The 19,466-nt window shown below is 39.8% G+C and overlaps 1 protein-coding gene across 1 annotated transcript in view; it reads right to left on the reverse strand.

Annotated features, from left to right (window-relative positions):
- PTBP2 (polypyrimidine tract binding protein 2) overlaps positions 1 to 19,466 on the reverse strand; it is a 73,287-nt gene that overhangs the window by 45,661 nt on the left and 8,160 nt on the right. Inside the window, exon 4 of the mRNA XM_042464334.1 lies at positions 5,447 to 5,522. Within this exon, the coding sequence (XP_042320268.1) occupies positions 5,447 to 5,522 (76 nt within the window). The remainder of the gene's footprint in view (positions 1 to 5,446; positions 5,523 to 19,466) is intronic.

A 19,466-nucleotide genomic window follows, 5' to 3' on the forward strand; every position in this document is an offset into this window, starting at 1 on the left:
CCCCCAAACTAGTAGATCAACACCCCTTATTAACTGAATCAATTTCCTCATCAACTGCTAGTACAAATTCAGTTTGCATTTGATCATCATATCATTAGATTTTTGAAGTAAACCACATCAATATTACAAACTTTTAACATATTTCATGTAATTACCAATCATATTATCCTTTCTATAATAAAGCATCTCCTTCTAGCCCCTCAGAAAAATATCATTTGAGTTTATATTTTTAAAAAATCTGAAAAATTGCAATGATCAATTCAAGCCACTCAAAGTAAATTTCATTTAAACTGTAAACATTTTATCTTTAAATCATTCATTTCCACTAATTGTCAAAACGGACCCGGAGCTCGCCTTCCAGCCCAGCAACAACAAGAGCCAGCTGTGCGTGTGGAGGGAGTGCAGGAGCAGGTTTCAATACACCGAGCCACCAGCAGCCTGGGCAGAAAGGATTCAAAATGAGAACTTTTTTATATCATCAAGGCAAACAGGCCCCAACCAAGACCAGAGGACGCCAGCTTAAAGAGCTGCTTTCCCTGCAACATCCCCGGTGCTCAGCGGCAACGATGCAACGGTAATTGGGGATGTGGTTGAGACTGGTGCCTTAAAAAGGCCGCTCCAACCGCCCCGGCAACATCCCGTTGCAATCGAGGCCAGAGAAAGCAATATCATCAGCCTAACTGAGAGCAACATGGCAACAGCGGAGGGAGTGGCAGTTCAAATAGCCATTTGCCCTCCTGGGATTCATCTGCCAACTGTTTCCTCAGTCTCAGACTCCTTCCTCTCCATTTTCCATAAGGCTGGCAATGGTAACTCTATATAGGGGCAGCAGAATTATTTATTGTATATGTTCTTGGTTAGAACAGTGGCGGGACATAAAAAGGAAAAAAGAAAAAATTGCATTTTTGACTATCTTTTTCCTTATTTTGGGACCTAGACAGTCCATGCAGCTTCCAGAGTCCTGGAGTACTAAACTGGTCCTTAGTTCCACCACAGTTGCCCCTATGATTTAGAACAGGGCTTTTCAAGCTATCTGATGTAGAGAACTGGCAAACTGCCCCCCACCATGAATCAGGGGTCAGCATCATTTTTGTGCTGTCCTGTTTCAAATGAATTTAATAAAAGCTTGAATAGCAAAATATTTATTTTGTGTTTAGCTTGTAAACAAATAATATAAATAAATATTAAAATACTATGGGACAAAAATAATGAAGAAGCCAAGGGACAGGAACTGACAGGATGGCTGACAAAGGAAGAAACAGATGAGAAGCTGAGCTCATTTGGATGAAGAATGGATGGAGAAGGGAGAGTTCTGAGGAAAAAGGAGAAAGATCTGAGAAACTAAACAAAAATGGCCAGGTTCTTGATATATGCATGGAGTCATTTCCTTTCCCTACAGCAAACCTATCATGGGGTTTTCTGTCATATAAACCGAGAGCCAAGACTATTGCATGCACTGGGAGGTGAAGGAATGGGCTTAGTAATTATAAACTGAAAAGCCATTTCATGGTGCTTTTCAACCAAATTCAATCTAAGCATGTATGTATTGTGTAAGAACAAGACCTGCTGATTTCCATGGGTTACTCTCAAGTACGTAGATACAGGAATTATTATGAACCAGAGCTTAGCAAAATAATAATTTAGGGACCACAGCTCCCAGTATCCCAGAGGTGTTTTGTCCAGCATTCCACTCAGGTTTTGCTTATCTTACCAGAGTACTACATTTATCAAACCTTCAATAGCAATAACAAGAAGTACATTTCTATACCACTTATCCGTGAACTAGCACTCCCTAAGTGGTTTACAATGTGTAAGCCAATTGCCTCCAACAAGCTGGGTATTCGTTTTACCAACCTATGAAAGGATGAGTAAGCCTTAGAGCCCTCTAGAATCGAACTTACAATGTTGTGGCTGCAGGACTGGCATTTAACCACTGTGCCACCAGGGCTCCTAGGCAAATATCACACCAATACTGCTACTAAATTATCAAAGATCATGGAAAAATATTTTAATTTAACACTGTATCTTGAATTATTTTATATTAAATATCATATTTTATTTTTATTCTACTTTTCTGGTCAGTAATGAGAATAAAATTTCTTTCTTTCTTTCTTTCTTTCTCTTTCTGATGTTGTGTGCCTTCAAGTCCTTTCATTTCCCAACAGCAAAGCTATCATGGGGTTTTCTTGGCAAAATTTGTTCAGAAGAGGTTTGCCTTTTGCCTTTCTCTGAGGATGAGAGCGTGTGACTGATCCAAGGTCAGCCAGTGAGTTTCCAAGGCCAAGCAAGGTTCAAACCCTGGTCTCCAGAGACATAGTCTAACATTCAGCCACTACATCACTCTGGCTCTCATTCTTGAAGTGTGAAAAAACCAACCACCATGCCATGTTATCTTTTATGTTTTTTCTATTTTTTTCCTTATGTCTGCTGACCCAGTATACTGCTACAACACTGCAAGGTGCTTCCTTTCACAATGAAAATCAGGGATCATGTGCTGACTGTACTCATGTTACAGTGCCATATAGCCAAATCTGACTGCCTATTCCAAGTCAATGATAAAAAATGAAGCCAATCTTTTCCACAGTTGAAATGGGTGTTAAAGGAGGTAGCGTACAAACTCGTCTATATGTCAATCTCATGTATAAATTGAGGGCAGAGTTTGGGGGCAAAATTAAGGATTGGGCTTTGGCCCATGGAGAAGTTGAAGGTAAAACTTAAGGGCATGTAACATACAAAATTTTCCCTCTATTTTTAAAAATGTATAGAGGGAACCTATTAAGGAAGAGCTAAAGAGAAGGAGAGTATCTTGTATATTTGAGGAGTTACAACTGGAGAGATGTAAATGGCATTGCTGATCTTAAATGTCTACAGCTATACAAAAACAGATAGGGAAAGGAATAAAAATGAGGAAAAATTTCCTTATCCAAACAGGAGAAAAAAAGGCAGATCTCCCTCCTTCCCTATCTTTTCCCCCCTTCCTATTTTTTGGCCTAAGTAGCGTTCAGCAGAAAGGGGGGGAGCCTGAAGAGTGACTACAGCTCTCATTTTTAATATGGGCTTACTGTCTAAGGCTCTCTGTAGACACACTGGGGTTGCCACTTTTAATAGGGGTTATAGAATAAGCCCCTGTGAGATTTTGGGGTCTATTTTTGATTTTAAAAAAATTTACTTATATATCCCCAGTAATCTAAAGGCACCAGATCCAATCTTACTTAGGAAGATGAGTAAGGTTAACTCTGGTTAGTGCTTGGATGACAGACTGCCAAGGAATACCAGGTATTGTAGATTATATTTCAGAGGATAAAACTGGCAAAACAATCTCTGAGTATTCCTTGCCTAAGAAAACCCTATGAAAAAATTCACTGGGTTGCTATAAGTCAACAGGTGACTTGAAAGCACATACATGCACACTGCTCCATAAGAAACCATATCCTCTTAAAAACCAGTACATTTCCTGTCTTGACAAGAACTCTTCCTTCCCACATAAACCTTTCCCCATCCTTTCAAAGACCATGGAAAAATCATGAAATGAAGTGCAATTTTGGAAGGGTTCTTAAATGTCAAAATCCATTTGAACTCAGAATTAGTTTTAATACTTAAAACATGCTGCTAAACTATTACTTTTAATCCCCATTCTAAATCTTGACAAAAAACACATTTACAGTATTCTATAACTACCATTTACAAAACTCAAATTTATGAATAGCAACTTACCTGACAATTTTTTTTTAAAAGTTATCTCTAAGTTACTGCCAAAGTCTTTTCAGCTACACAGATAAAGCTTCATGGCTCCCTCACTCTTTTAACTTTAGCTTAATACATTTTTTAATGTTTTGCAATATTTATTAGCACATTTTCAGCCATAGCTCACTGAGTTACAACATAAAAACACAATGCAATCTGACAAAGACAAGTTTAGAAGTTAAAAGTCCACTATGAAATAGGAGCATACCTTTGACTAACCCACAGCTCATTAAACTTAACAAGACAAACTTTCAGCATGCAACAGGCACAGTAAAACTGTAATACTGTAGATCTGTACTATGGAGATTTAAGCACAGGATTCGTTTTCACTCATAATCATGGGAGAAAGTTTGAGAGAGTGAATAAATAAAGTAGAAGTAGGCAATTAACTCTCACATTTATTTGCAAAGCTAACAGCTATTCAAGGGTTATCTGTTTCAGAATACGTATTTTTAAAGTCAATACTACTGAATGTTTGTTTGCTCAATATTGTTTTAATTTCTGTAGACAGAATAGAAAACCACTTCTAAAGCACATGACACTAAAGCAGAGATGCCAAAGTGTGGCCTTCCAGGTGTTGTTAGGAATGAAACTTCAAGTTACTGAGAAAGACGTCTTAACTGAGAAAGAAGTCTCAGTTATCACAGCCAGTGGTGAGAACTGCTGGCAGGCTATAGTCCAACAACGTTGTTTGTCTTTGCACTAGAGGAACCAGATGGGAAAGGCAAGCTAGGATGCCAATCAGTCAATAATGAAGTTATATAATCAGGAAAGGGTTCTAGGAGGGAAAGAGTCATATTAAAGAAGATCCCATCCAGATGTCTAACGAAAGAGGCCTCTGCTTTTCACCTTTCATGCTCCTGCAGCCAGGTGGAATAGGTTTTGAATAAAAGCAAAACTATAATCTACAAAATTAAATCTGTTTTTAACAGTTATCCTAACCTATAGAAGCAGCTCTATTTTATTAAAGCAAACATGGGGGGCGAAACAGAAGGGCAGGAAGGAGCAGCCAGAAGCCACTCCCAGTCAAATCATCCCAGGGCCACAAGGACCACACATTGCACTCCCAAGGGCGCCTACTGCCACGGTCCCAAATAAGAGTGCGGAAAGATGCAAAAAATATCTGCTTCTTTTTGGGATAGCACAACTTCAGTGCAGTTTGGGGGGGATGCATCATAAAACCACATGGAAGACGTCTTTTCTTGCCCGTCTGTTTCAGGCCATGGTTACACCATTCTTTGAAACTTTTTTTTCACTTAGGAGAAGGGGGAGTAACCATCAGATAAGAATGAGAGACCCGATGAAAAGAACCATAAAAGCTACATAAGTATTTGTGCTCTTTCCCAGAGTAACACAAATCTTGCTTTAAAATACTGATCAGAGAGAAGTCTTGAAAATAAATGGGACAGATGATAATCACATCCTAATTCACAAGACAACAGTGCCAGAGAAATAGCAAGCAAATATCCCCACTTACATTTCTCACTCTGCTAAAAAACACAGAGTAAGGGGCTTTCTTTTAAATGGAAGGTGGGGTAAGAATAAAGTGTGAGAATTTCAAATTTAAAGAAAAACACATTGGGCTAAAATTAATGTTGCATTAGCAGTCACAACATAACTTTCCATGCTCATTCCTGTTCTATCAGACTCATAAATTTTGACATTAAAATGAATAGCATCCTTTTAAAAAGGCAATACTTACCAGTAACTACTATGCTGCTCATGTTAGAGTTCGGACTATTGAGTACACTGCCTGAAAGAAGCTCGTCAGATCCTCTCTAGAAACAAAAGAAACAGTAAACAATTTGCCATTTAAACATATAAATACAGTACTGTTATTAAGATGTTTTGACATTTTTTTAAAAAATTAAAATTTAGAGGGACAAATCTATTCATTCTACTGCACTTTTTCAGTAGCCTTTCTGCAAAAATTTATTAATCTGTAATTTTTAATCCAATCAAGATTTTTTTCTTCAGAACTAAACCACATTGTTTGCAAAGATAATACAACCCATTCAACAGCCTACAGTAAGAGTCAAGTGTTTTAAACAATTAAGAATACATTAACTGTAGTTAAATGTCCCTAGCTTTGTATCAGTTACAGATGAAACAAGACTACAGTATATCCACATAGTCAAAATAATAGTTAAAATGAAGAGGGGTTCAGATCTGAATATGTTTCCCCCTTCGTGGCATCTGCAACAAAGGTCAACAAAGAAGCAGCTGTAGAGACCTTTATGCTTGTACAACAGTTTCCCAGGGCCTGAGAACAACCTGATGCAGGGGGAAAGGAAGTAGGGAACCCTAGAGTTGAGCTGGGAAGGCAATTTGCAGAGAGCAACAGATGGCATTGGAAAAGCCTGTAAAGTGACACAACCAGGGGCGTGTGCATGTTTTGGGGAAGAGAGCTGAGATGAAAAAGAAAGAAAAAAACAATAGCTTGAAAGTTCTGTGTAAGAAAAAAAATAGGGGCAATAGGCTGAACTAAAACTGTGAGTACTTAAGAATCAGCTATTTAGTGATCATATTCATCACTCAATCTTTTGTGATGGCACCCCTGACACTTTCTTAAAATCGAAAGTACATCCACAAGCTCACAAAGTCCAACCATGACTGTCTTACAGTTTTTGGCATATAATTTTGGCACACACAGAGAGAAGACATACAAGAATCTATCATAAAGCATCATGTTACTCTTAAAATTGAAGAAAATTTAGATTTTCCATTATTAAAGAAAGTAGTAAAAGAAAATTTATTGTAATTATTGACTTGTAAAAATAATTTCACACCGCATTTCATCCTTCAGAAAAACCTCTAAGTCAGTTTAAACATCCTGAATACATTTTAACATATTAAGAATAGGGGCAATTACAAAATAGGATTATAATTTTTAGAAAACCATTATAATTTTGGTACAGTGGGCCCTCTCCTTATCTGTTGCGGATCCCCCAGCATAAGGGAAAATCCACCTATGCTCGAGCCCCATAGGAAATACAGTGCGCCCGCATCATACGTGGGTGCGCTTTATGCAGCTTTCAGCATATACTGAAAGCTGTGCTGGGAGAAGGGGCGGCACGTCCCATAAGGGATAATGGGGTGCGTGCTTATGACGTGCATGCGCAGCTGCGCTACCATGTGCATAAGCCCCATTAATTTAATAAATGGGTCTTGAGCATAGGCGGAATTCCCTTTACACGGGGGAGTCTAGAACAGATCCCCTGTGTAAAGGAAGGGCAGACTGTAATGGGGCGCGTGCATGTGGTGTAGTGGCGCTTTCCTCCCAAAACGGCTTCCGCGTAAGCTGGAAGCCACGTAAAATGCGTCCACGCATGGCGTGGGCGCACTGTATAACATAATGGTCTTAGTTGCCTGCCTAACAACCACCAATGACTAGTCCAGTCTTCTGAGACAGGGTTCCATAACCAATGTCATTTTTTAAAAATTACATTATTAAGCATGCTTCCCTTGGTAGCAGAACACAAAGCAAAGGCTTCTAATGGTCAGAAAAGGCAGGGAAATTCATACCAAAATAAATGGCTCACATATCCTGGTCCAGGATGTGTTTAGCATTTTATAGGTAATAATCAACACCTGAAACTGGGCCCAGGACAATCAAAAAGCCCACCATCATGTTAACAAGCTTTGTGCATTTTTTTTAAAAAATGTTTTACTGGAACATCATAAGCAGACATTAAATGCAACAAAATATGACTATTCAATTAATTACTTAAAAAGTCTGTTGTGATCCAATCTTATATGCATGCAAAATACATTTAATAAATTGATCATTTTTACTAAGATACTAGGCATTTGTACATCCCCATGAACCTTTTCAGTTAGCTGATCCATTTTTGGCATTTTAGCAGATTCATCTTAACTGCAGAAATCCTCACTATTATAAATCTACTCTTTGGGAGTTGGTGGGTTTTAATGCATTTTTGTATTTTATGAAAAAGATTATAGTTGACATTGACTAAATCTTTGATATCATGACCTGCATTCAAATCCAGATATATAACCCAGTTTGGATTTTTTAAGAGCAAAATTTCATATAAAACACAGTAACAGCTATTTGGTTTGGGTCTAAACTATTTAAAGGATCATATTTCCCTATAAGAGCCCATTAGAGCACTAAGATCTTCAGGAGAGGCCTTTCTCTCTTTCCCACTAACTTCTAATGCTAGTTTGGTGTGAACAAAAAATAACCTTTTTAGTGCCTACTGCCAGAGTTTAGGAACACTAAGATGGTTCTCTCTTTGCTCTCCTTCAACCCTCAAGTAAAAACCTTCTTATTCTATCAGGCTTTTAGAAAATTGACTGTGGGGCAAAACATTTGTGCCAGCTTGGGGATAGCATCAGAGTACGGCATGTAGATGCCGCAGGCTCTGAAGCCACCCTCAAGCTAGTGTCACGCCGTTTGCCCAACCACATGGCAGGCAGGTTTGCGGCGCTCCAGCAGAAGAAAAGTCAGAGGCAGAAAAGTCAGCAGAAGACAGCAGAAAAGTCAGCTTTTTGCCGGCTCAAAAAGGAGCAGCATTTTGCCATTTCTTTTTGTGTCAGCAAAAAGCCGGGTTGGGGATGTGGTGTGCAGTTGCTGTGGCCCCAACCTGGCATCCACAGGGTCTGTTTTGGCTCTGTGATTAGGATTGTCATTTGTCCCGGAAAACTGGAAAAATCCCAGATTAAAGAGTCTGAAAAATGTCCTAGCCAGCTGGACCAGTTGAAGCTGCAGATCCTTGATTATTCAAGGCACTAGTGACAAAATTAATCATCCCACCCTTGAGGGTCTGGGTGGTACTGGACAGGAGTGCCAAACCCAGAAGTCAGAAGGTGGGAAGAGAAAGGAAAGGAGGAGAACAAACAGTCTGAGCAGAAGAGGGCTTGTGTTGCATCCTGGTAAGTGTGTGGCAACGCTACTGCAAGAGTAGGAGGGAGTTCCTCTTACTTTGGTGGCTGCTTAGGAGCTTCCCTCCACCCCATCCCATAGAAGTGAAAAGAAAAGCAGCTCTACTTCACAGACATAGGTTTAATTTGCACTGCAAAAATAATTCAGCTTGATGCCTGCCATGGCTCATTGTGAAGGAATTCAAGGATTTGAAGTTTTGTGATGTCTGTCAATGTGCCCAGAATGTAAATTGATGGAAATATATAAATGAACAACAATAACAACAAAACAAATGAAATATGCAATAAAATAATGTTAAATGTCAATATGTGGTGTCTTTGGGGGGGGGGGATGTTTTGGGAGAAGAGGTTTGACAAACTGCTCAATCCAGCCCCATATACTTTGTCCCAGTTTTGTGGAAGAGAATTATGAGAACCCTAACTGGGATGGACTTTTAATGGAGTTGTTTTAGTTGTTTTTATATGGTTGTTTAATGAATTTTAAGGGTTTTAATTTTACAGATTATTTCCTTTTAAAATAAAATTTACATGTATATTTATTTACTGATGTTTTCATATAATTTTTAAATTGTACTATTTTTAGTAAGTTGTAAACTGCCTTGAGTCCCATTATAAGGGAAAAGATTGAAATAAATAAACATTAATGTCAATAAAATTATAGCATAAGCCAGAAGTCAGCCAATTGCATTTTAAAATCCAAATGCAACTTGAATGTCAATTTCGGGGAAGGGAGAACAGGATATAAATAAAGTTAACACTGGTGGTGGTGATGGTGATGATGAGAAGGAGGAGATTATAACTCTGAAGAACAAGGGCAAAAAACGTATGGCTTTTGAAATGAAATCAAGATGTCATCTCATACAACTTTATTTTATTTTGATCCTCATTTACACAGATCCTTTAATCTGAGGTGCTTTCCAAATTATGTACTATGGTCACTGGTCCCATTACTAACAGCTCAATTAATAACTGAGAAACAAAGGCCAGCCCTGGCTACTTCTTCCTTTTAATTTTGGAATACACATGTCCCTCCACATTTGTGGCTTTCATTTTTGTGGATCTTATTAATATGTTTTCACTAAGAATATCTAGTTCCCCTAGTGCAACTATATGGTCAATTTTAACCAAAAGTTGTACTGAAGGACCTAGAGATTCCTAGAAAGAATACTCCACTAGGCATTTGTAGCTGCTCCAGCAGAATTCTGTGGTCACTGTCTGGAAGATGTTGACCACAGAGTTGCACTGCAGGACCTAGAGATTCCTAGAGAGGTGTTCTCTCAGGTAAAAACATAATGTTTTTGTTATTTGCATTTTTCCACATTCAGAGAGGTCCTGTGCCCCTAGCCCCAGCAAATGTGGAGGGACAATTGTATTTGTCCACTGGTTTTTTGTCATGATTCTTACTTGAGTTGTGTCTGGTTCCTTGCTGTATTTGTCAAGGGAATATGCTAAACAATCCCACAGTATTAAACAAAAACGTCAGTTCAACTCTATCAAATGTCTAAGCAGCATCCAAAGAGTTTAAATATAAAGTACATTTAGTGTACATTTGTATCTTTCCTCATGTGTGCTTAATTGTCAGACTCTTCTAAATCCCATTTAATAGGATTGACACGATTAGCAATGATACTAATTTAGCTTCTAGAACAGTAATGATAAAAAGAAATAAGGAGAGAGAATAATAATATGGCCTGTATGATGTAACACTAATAAGTTTTGCTTTAGGTCAGTCTGTAAAATCTAACAGCCTATCAAGTTTTGCTTTGTGAATTAAAACTGTTTTAGTTTGGTTCCAAGTATGTAGAACAGCATTCTGTTTCCCAACAGCTACCCAAGGCCCAAATGAAGCCCAGAAATAGGACATCTTTCTGGTCACTTCCCCAACAAGTGATAAATGACTTCCCATGGTCTCTGATACTGGAAGGAATAACCACCATGAATTCATCTAGCCCTCTTTAAAGCTGTCCAGATGTTAGCCCTCACTACAACTCATGGAAACCAATTTCATTATACCATCACACCCTATGATTCTCAACATGAAATTTGTCTTTTTCACATCACTTACATACTGGGTCAACATTTTCCACAAGGTGTTTTGTCTCAAATCTATAAACAACTTATCTGTTTCAGATCTTGAGAGAGAGAGAGAGAGAGAGAAGCTGATTTGACACTGGTTGTCAAGTAGAAAATGTAGACCATTCCACAGCTTGCTGTGAAGAATGTGCATGGCACTTTGAAGATAAAATTGTGCAAGATCTGTCCCAACTTGGATCCTACAGTTGCTAAGCTCCAGTGGATGTAACCTTGACTGCTACTTACTGGATATTTTTCAAATTGTACAGCCTGAGGATGTGCACAGGATCTTTGGAGTGGCAAGAGCCACCACATGTGTGCTACACTCTTCTCCTTCCTGGTTTATTAAACAGGCCGGAGGGAGACTGGCTGAGATGGTGAATGGGGTAGTCAATGCCTCCTTACAACAAGGCAGAGTCCCAACTCGCCTAAAGGATGCAGTTTGTGAAGCTTTGTTGAAAAAGCCATCCCTGAATCGCTCTACAATGGATAATTATCAGCCAGTGTTCAGCACAGGAATAGCAAGTATATTTCTATACACCTTACTGATGTACTAACAACATATTTTTAGGTAAGGTACTGGAGAGCATGGTATTCCCCTAGTTCCAGAGATTTCTGGATGAAACAGATTATCTAGATCTATTTCAATCCGATCTCAGGCATGGCAATGCAGCAAAAACAGCTTTGGTCATCTTGGTAATAACCCACGCACTGAACTGGACAGGGGGAGTATATTCTTGTTGCTTCAGCTGGACCTCTCAGCAGCTTTCAATACCATCAACAATGGCATCTTCTGGGCTGTCTCCTTGGGATGGAAATCAGAAGCAGTGTTTTCAGTGATTCTGTTCCTCCCTAGAGAGTGAACCCAGAAGGTGGTGCTAGGGGACTCCATATTCCTAACCACTGACATCTTCATAGTTATGTTTTGTTCTCCATGCTATTGAAGATATATGTGAAACTGCTGGAAGAGGTCATCTGGATTTTGGGGGTGTAGTATCCTCAGTATATAGATGACACCCAACTCTACAACTCATTTCCACCCCAATCCAATGAGGCTATCTTAGTCCTAAACCAGCATCTATCATCAGTAATGGGCTGGATGAGAACAAACAAATTGAAACTTAATCCAGACAAGATTAACTAGAGGTACCCCTGGTCCATTGAAAAGGCAGAGCAGGGAATAGGGATTCAGCTTGTGTTAGATGGAGTTACACTCCCCTGGTTCACATTTTGAATGTGCTCCTGGACTCAGTTTTGAACTGGGAGGCACAGGTTTCTCAGGTGCCCAGGAGTTCTTTTGCATATTTAAAGCTTGTAAGCCAATTGCTCCAAATACTTGAGATGTTGGATCTGGCCACAGTGGTATTTGTGTTAGTTACATTCTGTTAAATTACAGTCAGCCCTCCATATCTATCGATTTTTTTTTTATCCACAGCTTGAAAATATTTTTTAAAATACATACATTCCAAAAACCAAACCATAATTTTGCCATTTTATATAAGGGACACCATTTTACAATGCTATTGTATTTAATGAGACCCGAGCATCCATAGATTTTGGTTTCCATGAAGGACCTTGGAACCAAACACCAGCGTATTGTAACACACTCTTGTAGCTGCCTTTGAAGAGTGTTTGGAAACTTCAGCAGGTCCAAAGAACTGCTGCCAGAAAATTAACCAGGGCAGGTTACAGAGACCATAATATACCCCTGTTAAAACAGCTCCTTGGCTACCAATTTGTCTCTGGACACAATTCAAAGAGTTGGCTATGACCTATGAAGCCCAGGCTATCCGACAAAACCTATCTGTATGAGCCTGCCTGGGCCCTTGGTGGGGAAGCAAGAGAGGGCCTTTTCGTAGCTGCCCCTAGACTTTAGAACTCCCATCCCAGGGGGTCCTTCCTTATTGTTCTGCCTTTTTTCCTACTGACAAGCTTTTAAAACAAAGTTTTTAAAAGAATGGACTATGATATGCTGTATTGTTTTAAACAGAACTGTTTTTGATAGCTTTTTAATCTTTAAACTTGAGGTTTGAATTGTTTTAATACAGCAAATAGTTTAACTCTATTTTATTATTGTTCGCTACTACTACTACAAGAGGCAGGCAATGGTAAACCACCTCTGAATAAATACTGCCAATCAAACCCTGTGATAGGGTCACCATAAGTTGGAACTGACTTTAAGGCCTATAATATCATCATACTTTAGACATTTCAGGGGAAGACATGACTCATTAGAAAAGTTGGAAAGCAGCAAAAAAGAAGAAAGAAAGAAAGAAAGAAAGAAAGAAAGAAAGGAAATGAAAGATCAGATTTTGGATGATAAATCAAGGAAGCCATGGACCTAAGTTTGCAAGACCCAAAGAGGACTGTTGATAGTAGAATCTCTTGGAGGTCTTTCATTCACAGGGATGACGCCTGGCATATAACAAATGCACATGGCTTTAGAGGATAAACATGCTTCAAGAAGACTTTTTTTTCCTGGTTGTAACAAAAAGAATATATTTGTTTGTGTCTGAGGTCTGCAAAATTGGCAGGTGCTGCACATTACCTATCCTGCTGTATGGCGTCAAACACTGCTGAGAGATTCAGAAGTATTGGGTTTAGATTGTGCTTGTCCTTCTTCTATGCGGATCATAACAAAGTAATCAGTGCAGTTTCAGCATTGAAACCAAGTCAGAATTCAGACTGACACTGAACAGGAAAATTAATATGATTCAAATATGATTTAAGTTTATAGATACCACCCCTTATACCACCTTTTCTTCAAAACAAAACATTTATAATTCCCCATTAATATGGACTGTCTTTAGGGTCTATGAGAGGTTCATTTAAGAATTGTGTCACAGCCACCTCCATTCAAGGTGACTAGCCCCAATCTCTTGCACAGAGAGGTATTAATTACCACCTGAATCTGTCAAATCAAATGTCAGTTGTTGGTGCCATCCAAAGGAAGGCACTGTGCAGACAAAGCACAGGTTGTATTCCTTCAAAAATATTTCTCATCTCTTCATGTTGCAGTAACAAAGTACATACATTCAGTTAAAAAAGGACGGGACACACAAACTTATTATTTATATTCTCCCTCTTGATACAAATATCCACTAGAAACCTCAGGTCTATCAACACAAATGGGGCTGCAAGCCAAAGTACTCTGCAGTGGTAACAAATGAAGAAAATCTCACTCAAACCAAAAGCACCTTCTTCCCTCCAAAATACATCAATAAACAAGAGAAGCAAGCAGAACACTGAAACCCTCATGTTGATTGAGGTTTGGCTCCCTTTCCTGTCACACTAAAAAAGTAAGTTCTACCTAAAACAATCTCTCAGTATTTACAAGTTGTAAGATCTTCCACAGGTTAAGTAAGAGACCCATGCTGGCCAAAAATCATGTTAAAATTCCAATCAACAGAAAAAGACTACATTGAGCACAATGACTTTTGCTGTAAAAAAACACATCATACTCCATCTATTGGTACTGAGATTTCAGATTTCTGGCCACGGTGACACATATCTTAGTTACATCCCAGTTGGATGACTGTGCTGTGCTTTAAGTGGGATTGCCTTTGAAGAATACTTAGAACTTCAACTGGTCGAAAGAGCTGCAGCCAGATTAGTAATAGGTACTGGTTACAGGGAGTACAGAAATCCCTGTTGCACCAGTTCTACTTGCATGCCAGTCTGTTTCTGGGCACAGTTTAAGGTGCTGTTTATGATTTTAAAAGCCCTACGTGACTCAGGTCCAAGTAATCTGAAGGACTGCACTCACAAGTGCATCTGGTGGAAACACAGGAGAGAGTCTTCTGAGTGGCTCTCCCCAGGTTCTGGAACTGCCTTCCCAAAGAAGTCAGACTGGCACTCTCCCGACTTTCTTTTTCCAGGAGAGCTAAGACATGATGAGTGATTATGTAAGGCCCATCTTACATAATGTGCTAGATATTGCTAATTGTTGTGCTGGTGTGTGTATGTGTTTAAATAATGTATGTTTTAACCTAGCTTTGAATTTTTTTGATTCTTTGTATTTTAACATTTATACCTTGTGCATTTTTGACAATATTTTTTAATCGCTGGGGGAAAAACTGGATAGAAATAAACCTGATAATAATACTGATCAAACACAACCAAAACCTTTGCTGAATGACAAGCATACGAGACAGATCAGAAAAGTAACTATACAAACTTACAAAAAGTAACTGGAAACAAAATTCCAGTTTAAATTCCTAGATTGGGAGGCTAAATAGTATCCTAAAAATAATATTAGCTCTTCCAACAGGTGAACCTTCAAATGTAAACTTGGTTAGTGCACAATCAGTTTGAGAGTAGAGAGGATATAAATCCTAATTGTGGCACGTTACAGATGGCCCAGAAGGGGCCGTCTCGTGCCGCCGCCAGTTGCAGCGTCCGCGAACTGCAGCAGCCAAACAGCGCGGTTCCCGGACGCTGCCAAGAAGGAGAGCGAAAATTGTGCTCCTTCTTGCTCCCCGGAAGAGACACCGCGAGGTGCTAGTCGCGCACTTGTGGCGTCATTTCCGGGGCGCGACGTGCGGACGCACAGCGTCTGTTATGTCAAGATGGCGGCGGCCGTGTGGAACGGCCGCCGCCATTTGTTACGGACAGAGTCCATAACAGGAGTAGGGGCATCTAGAAGAGATGCCCCTTTTTTAAACTGGGACGTCCTGAGGACGTCCCAAATGGCGGTATGTAAGCCGCCAATGATGGCATTTCTTTCATTTACTCACTCAGTCCACTGATGGACATGTAGTCAAAGATAACATCCAATTAGCCACTATGAATTGCGGCCATCGTGATCAACTTTTTCTCTCTACCAGCAATCATACAGCCAATTAATTCTTACTAAACATTTAATAGCCAAGCTGACACCTTATATCAGGAATCTTCATAAGACAGATACTATCCCCATAAAGCTAAGTCTGTATTTTACTCAGATCACTGTCACTGAACTATCAGAATGGGGGTGGAATAGAAACCATTAACTCAAAATCCTCTTTCCCTTTTTACCCAACTGCTGGTGGGCCTATCCTATTGCAATATGACAATGGGAACTGCAACAGAGTCTATTAGAAATTAAGCCCCCCCCCCCGGATGGAGGCCACAGCAGACAAATGCTATGGCCTCCATGAGACGTAAAAGAAATCCACTCCCAGCGGGTTCTTTTTGAGCATGCATGGGGTCCCATTGGCATGCTCGCGTGCAACGATGACGTCCATGTGGGCCCTGCGCTGCGCAGATGTCATCATTGTGCACCCCGTATGAATGAACACATGCAATCGTGGCACACGCGTGCGGACGCCCAGCCCTACAGAACCCTAATTTCGGCCCCAGGCCAGCGCACATCGCCAGTCTATACTAGGCCTAAGATAATAACCAATAGCTGAATGGAGGCATATGTTCATGGACATTTGTCACCTTTCTCATGTCAATGTTTATGTATTTTCTGCAAGTTCACAGTAAATATAAATGTAAAGGATATAACAGAAAATGAACACAGTGGTGGGGAAAGCTGTATCACTGTTCTGTCAATATTCTTCTAAAGACAGACAGGAATATCAAGAACAAAAAAGTGGTAAACTCCATCTCTGTAATATTATCAAAACTTACTCCAACTTATACAGTTCACCAAAGCAGAAGCTTGATCAAATGTCATTTTGTTATTAGAAAAATTAGTGAACAAGCAAAGTTGTACCTCATTTCAGAAATTTTCACAATAAGAGACTGATCCCACTCCACTAAGGCTAAGTGAGTACTTTACTTATATCATTTCTGCTGAACTGCCAGAAAGGAATAGGATTCAGTGATTCAAAGTCCTTTTCTCCCCTACATTCAAATGCTGCTGTGTCTATATACATAATATAATTGTATGCAGAGGGACCTTGCAACACCTCTCAGACTAACTGAAGGATAGAAGTTGATAGCATGAGCTTTTATAGACTTCCTCAGATGCATCTTAGGAAGTAGGCTCAAATCTTCAAAAGCCCATGCTCGCAGCTTTTATCCTTGTTAGCCTCAAAGGTGCTGCAAAATCCCTTTGCATACTGATTTTCCACACTAACATGGATGTCTTTGAATTCTATAGTATAAGTTTATTTTGGTTTACACATTATAAACTATTTAGAGAGTGCTTAGTTCACTATGAAGTTGTACAGGAATTTTAAGTGCTATTCCTGTATTATTCCTGTTCTATCAGTTTGGTGCTATTACAGATGTGGTAATTACAACAGGTTGTACTAATCACAATACAAAGCAGCAGTTGCAATGATGTGTAGGATGTTTCATGAATGAAGCTTGTTTGTTTGTTTGCAGTATAATCTTATTTTACAGACTTCTAAGACACTTTTTAGACCCAACATTATGCCAAGCACAAAAGAAAAACCCTGACTAAATGAATATTTTACATTCATAGAAACACTGCATGCTGGCATTTGGGCCCGAACAGACAGGCCAAAATAAAGCTGCTTCGGGCCACTTTGGAGATATGCTGTTTAAAGACACAGGCATCTTAAGAGGCCAGAAGCTGCACCAAAGCTGCGCTCCAGTCCTTAGGGCTGGAACATGGCTTTAGCTTGGCTTCCGGCCTCTTAGGATGCATCCATCATTTAAACAGTATATCTCCAAAGTGACCCGAAGCAGCTTTATTTTGGTCTGTCTGTTTGGACCCATTTGTTTCATTCTGTTCTCAATTTGCAGAACCTATTTTTCCTAATTTTTCCTCAACTCCAATGGGAAAAAAATAACACATTTTCACATCACTGAAACAAATCCATTGAATCTCTCCAACTCTCTTTATTATAATAGGTCAAGTGATGACTCAGCCAACATTTAATCTCTAGAATTACTTTAACTACCAGGACAGCACAACACAGCCTTTAGGGTTTGTTTTGTTTTTTAGCAAGACTGAATAAAACTTTGACTTCCTACGGATTCAAATGAACACAGCTTCACTAAATTTTGAAATAATAGTAGTAAAATATTAGACATTGCATTTCCCCCAAGATTAACCCTTACACTAGCAGAAAGGACATTCTAGTATCCCCAAACCATATGTGGTTGCAGAATTTACACAGTACTAGAACTATGTAGTAGTTTGCCCTGGAGACCTCTCCCTCACTGGGCTGCCTCCTCAGAGAAAGCCCAGCGAGGGACAAGCTGCCAAGGGCGCGCATTCGCCCTGGAGACTCTCCCTCGCTGGGCTGCCTCCATGGCAGAAAGCCTAGCTGGGTAAAGGCTTCCAAGGGCATGCGTTCGCCAGCAGCCTCTCCCCAGCTGGTCTGCTCCCTTAAGTCGGACCCTCGACGTATCCACGGGTCATATACATACCCACATTTTTGGCCCCAAAGGTTGACCTCAACTTATACATGAGGCTGACTTATAGATAAGTATATACAGTAGTTACAGCTTGATATTATACACAATAGTTGCATCCACACAAAACATTAAGGCCGCAGCCTTAAGAATCCTGGGTTATGGTTCATAAGCAATAGCTTCAGAATCCAGAATGGGGAGCAGCTAAACTCATTGAGAACTTGGACAAAGGTATAGCATTATTCCCAAACCCAAACTCTTAGTTGACACCAAGTCTCCTTCCACTTTTGCTTGTTGTTGTGTGCCTTCAAGTCATTTCCGACTTACAGCAACTCTAAGGTGAATTTATTATGTGGTTTTCTTGGCGAGGGTTGCCCTACTGAAAGCCATGCGGGAAGAAGGGGCGGCGTGTCTCATAGCGATGAATGGGGTGTGCGCCCGTGGTGAGCGTGCACCACTGCACCACCACACATGATCCCCATTCATTTAAATGGGGCTTGAGCATAGGTGGTATTTGCTTTACATGGGGAGTCCAGAACGGACCCCTGTGTAAAGTAAGGGTGCACTGTGTTTACAACAATTCCTGAGTAAGAGTTCACAAATTTGTACGATCAGTTTGTTATCATGCACACAATGATTTCTATGCAAATAACGAGAAGAAATAATATGTTCAAATAGTGTGTAAAACAGAACTGTAAATCAACTTCTTGTCCTGTTTTGTTGATGGAGAAGGGAATATCGAGAAGTTGGTAAATGTAATTTCTATGCCAAATCCAATCTAATAAACCTCTTCTCACAATCTCAACCTCTGTAATTCAGGCATGCTCATTCTTTATTTGTTCTATTGACTAAAACTCAGCAACAACTTGGAGATTGGTCCACAGATGTCCAAGAGCAGAGGTAGGCAACCTTTTTGAGCCGAGGGCTGGGTTGCTGTCCCTCAGAGAACTGGGGGGCCGAAGCCAAAAACTAAATAATTAAATATTTTTTAAAAAAATTAAATACATAAATAAATTGGGACAAATGTGGGACAAAATTTTCAAATGGAGAACACTTTTTTTAAAAAAAATGGAGGATATGTGAAAAAATTTGCTGATTTTTAAAAATATGTTAATATAAATGCATGTTTTTGAGGCTTCTATAGACAATTGCCCCCGCTTGCTCCCCCTTGCCCGCCGCTTGCCCGCCTCCTCCTGATAGGCCGAAGGCCCTGGCGGCAATTGGCGACAATACTGGGCTGGGGCCGGTCGCAAGGCCTCGCTGGGCTGCATTCGGTCTGTGGGCCGTAGGTTGCCTACCCCTGTCCAAGAGGATAAGTAGGATGCAGAAAGGGTATATTCCAGAATCCTCTGACACATTCCAGCTAATTCTGGGATGTGTTCTTTAAAAACTAACTTTAAGACCCTAGATTATCTTGTGTACAGTTC

This window comes from Sceloporus undulatus, chromosome 4 (assembly GCF_019175285.1).
Source record: "Sceloporus undulatus isolate JIND9_A2432 ecotype Alabama chromosome 4, SceUnd_v1.1, whole genome shotgun sequence".
NCBI lineage: Eukaryota > Metazoa > Chordata > Lepidosauria > Squamata > Phrynosomatidae > Sceloporus > Sceloporus undulatus.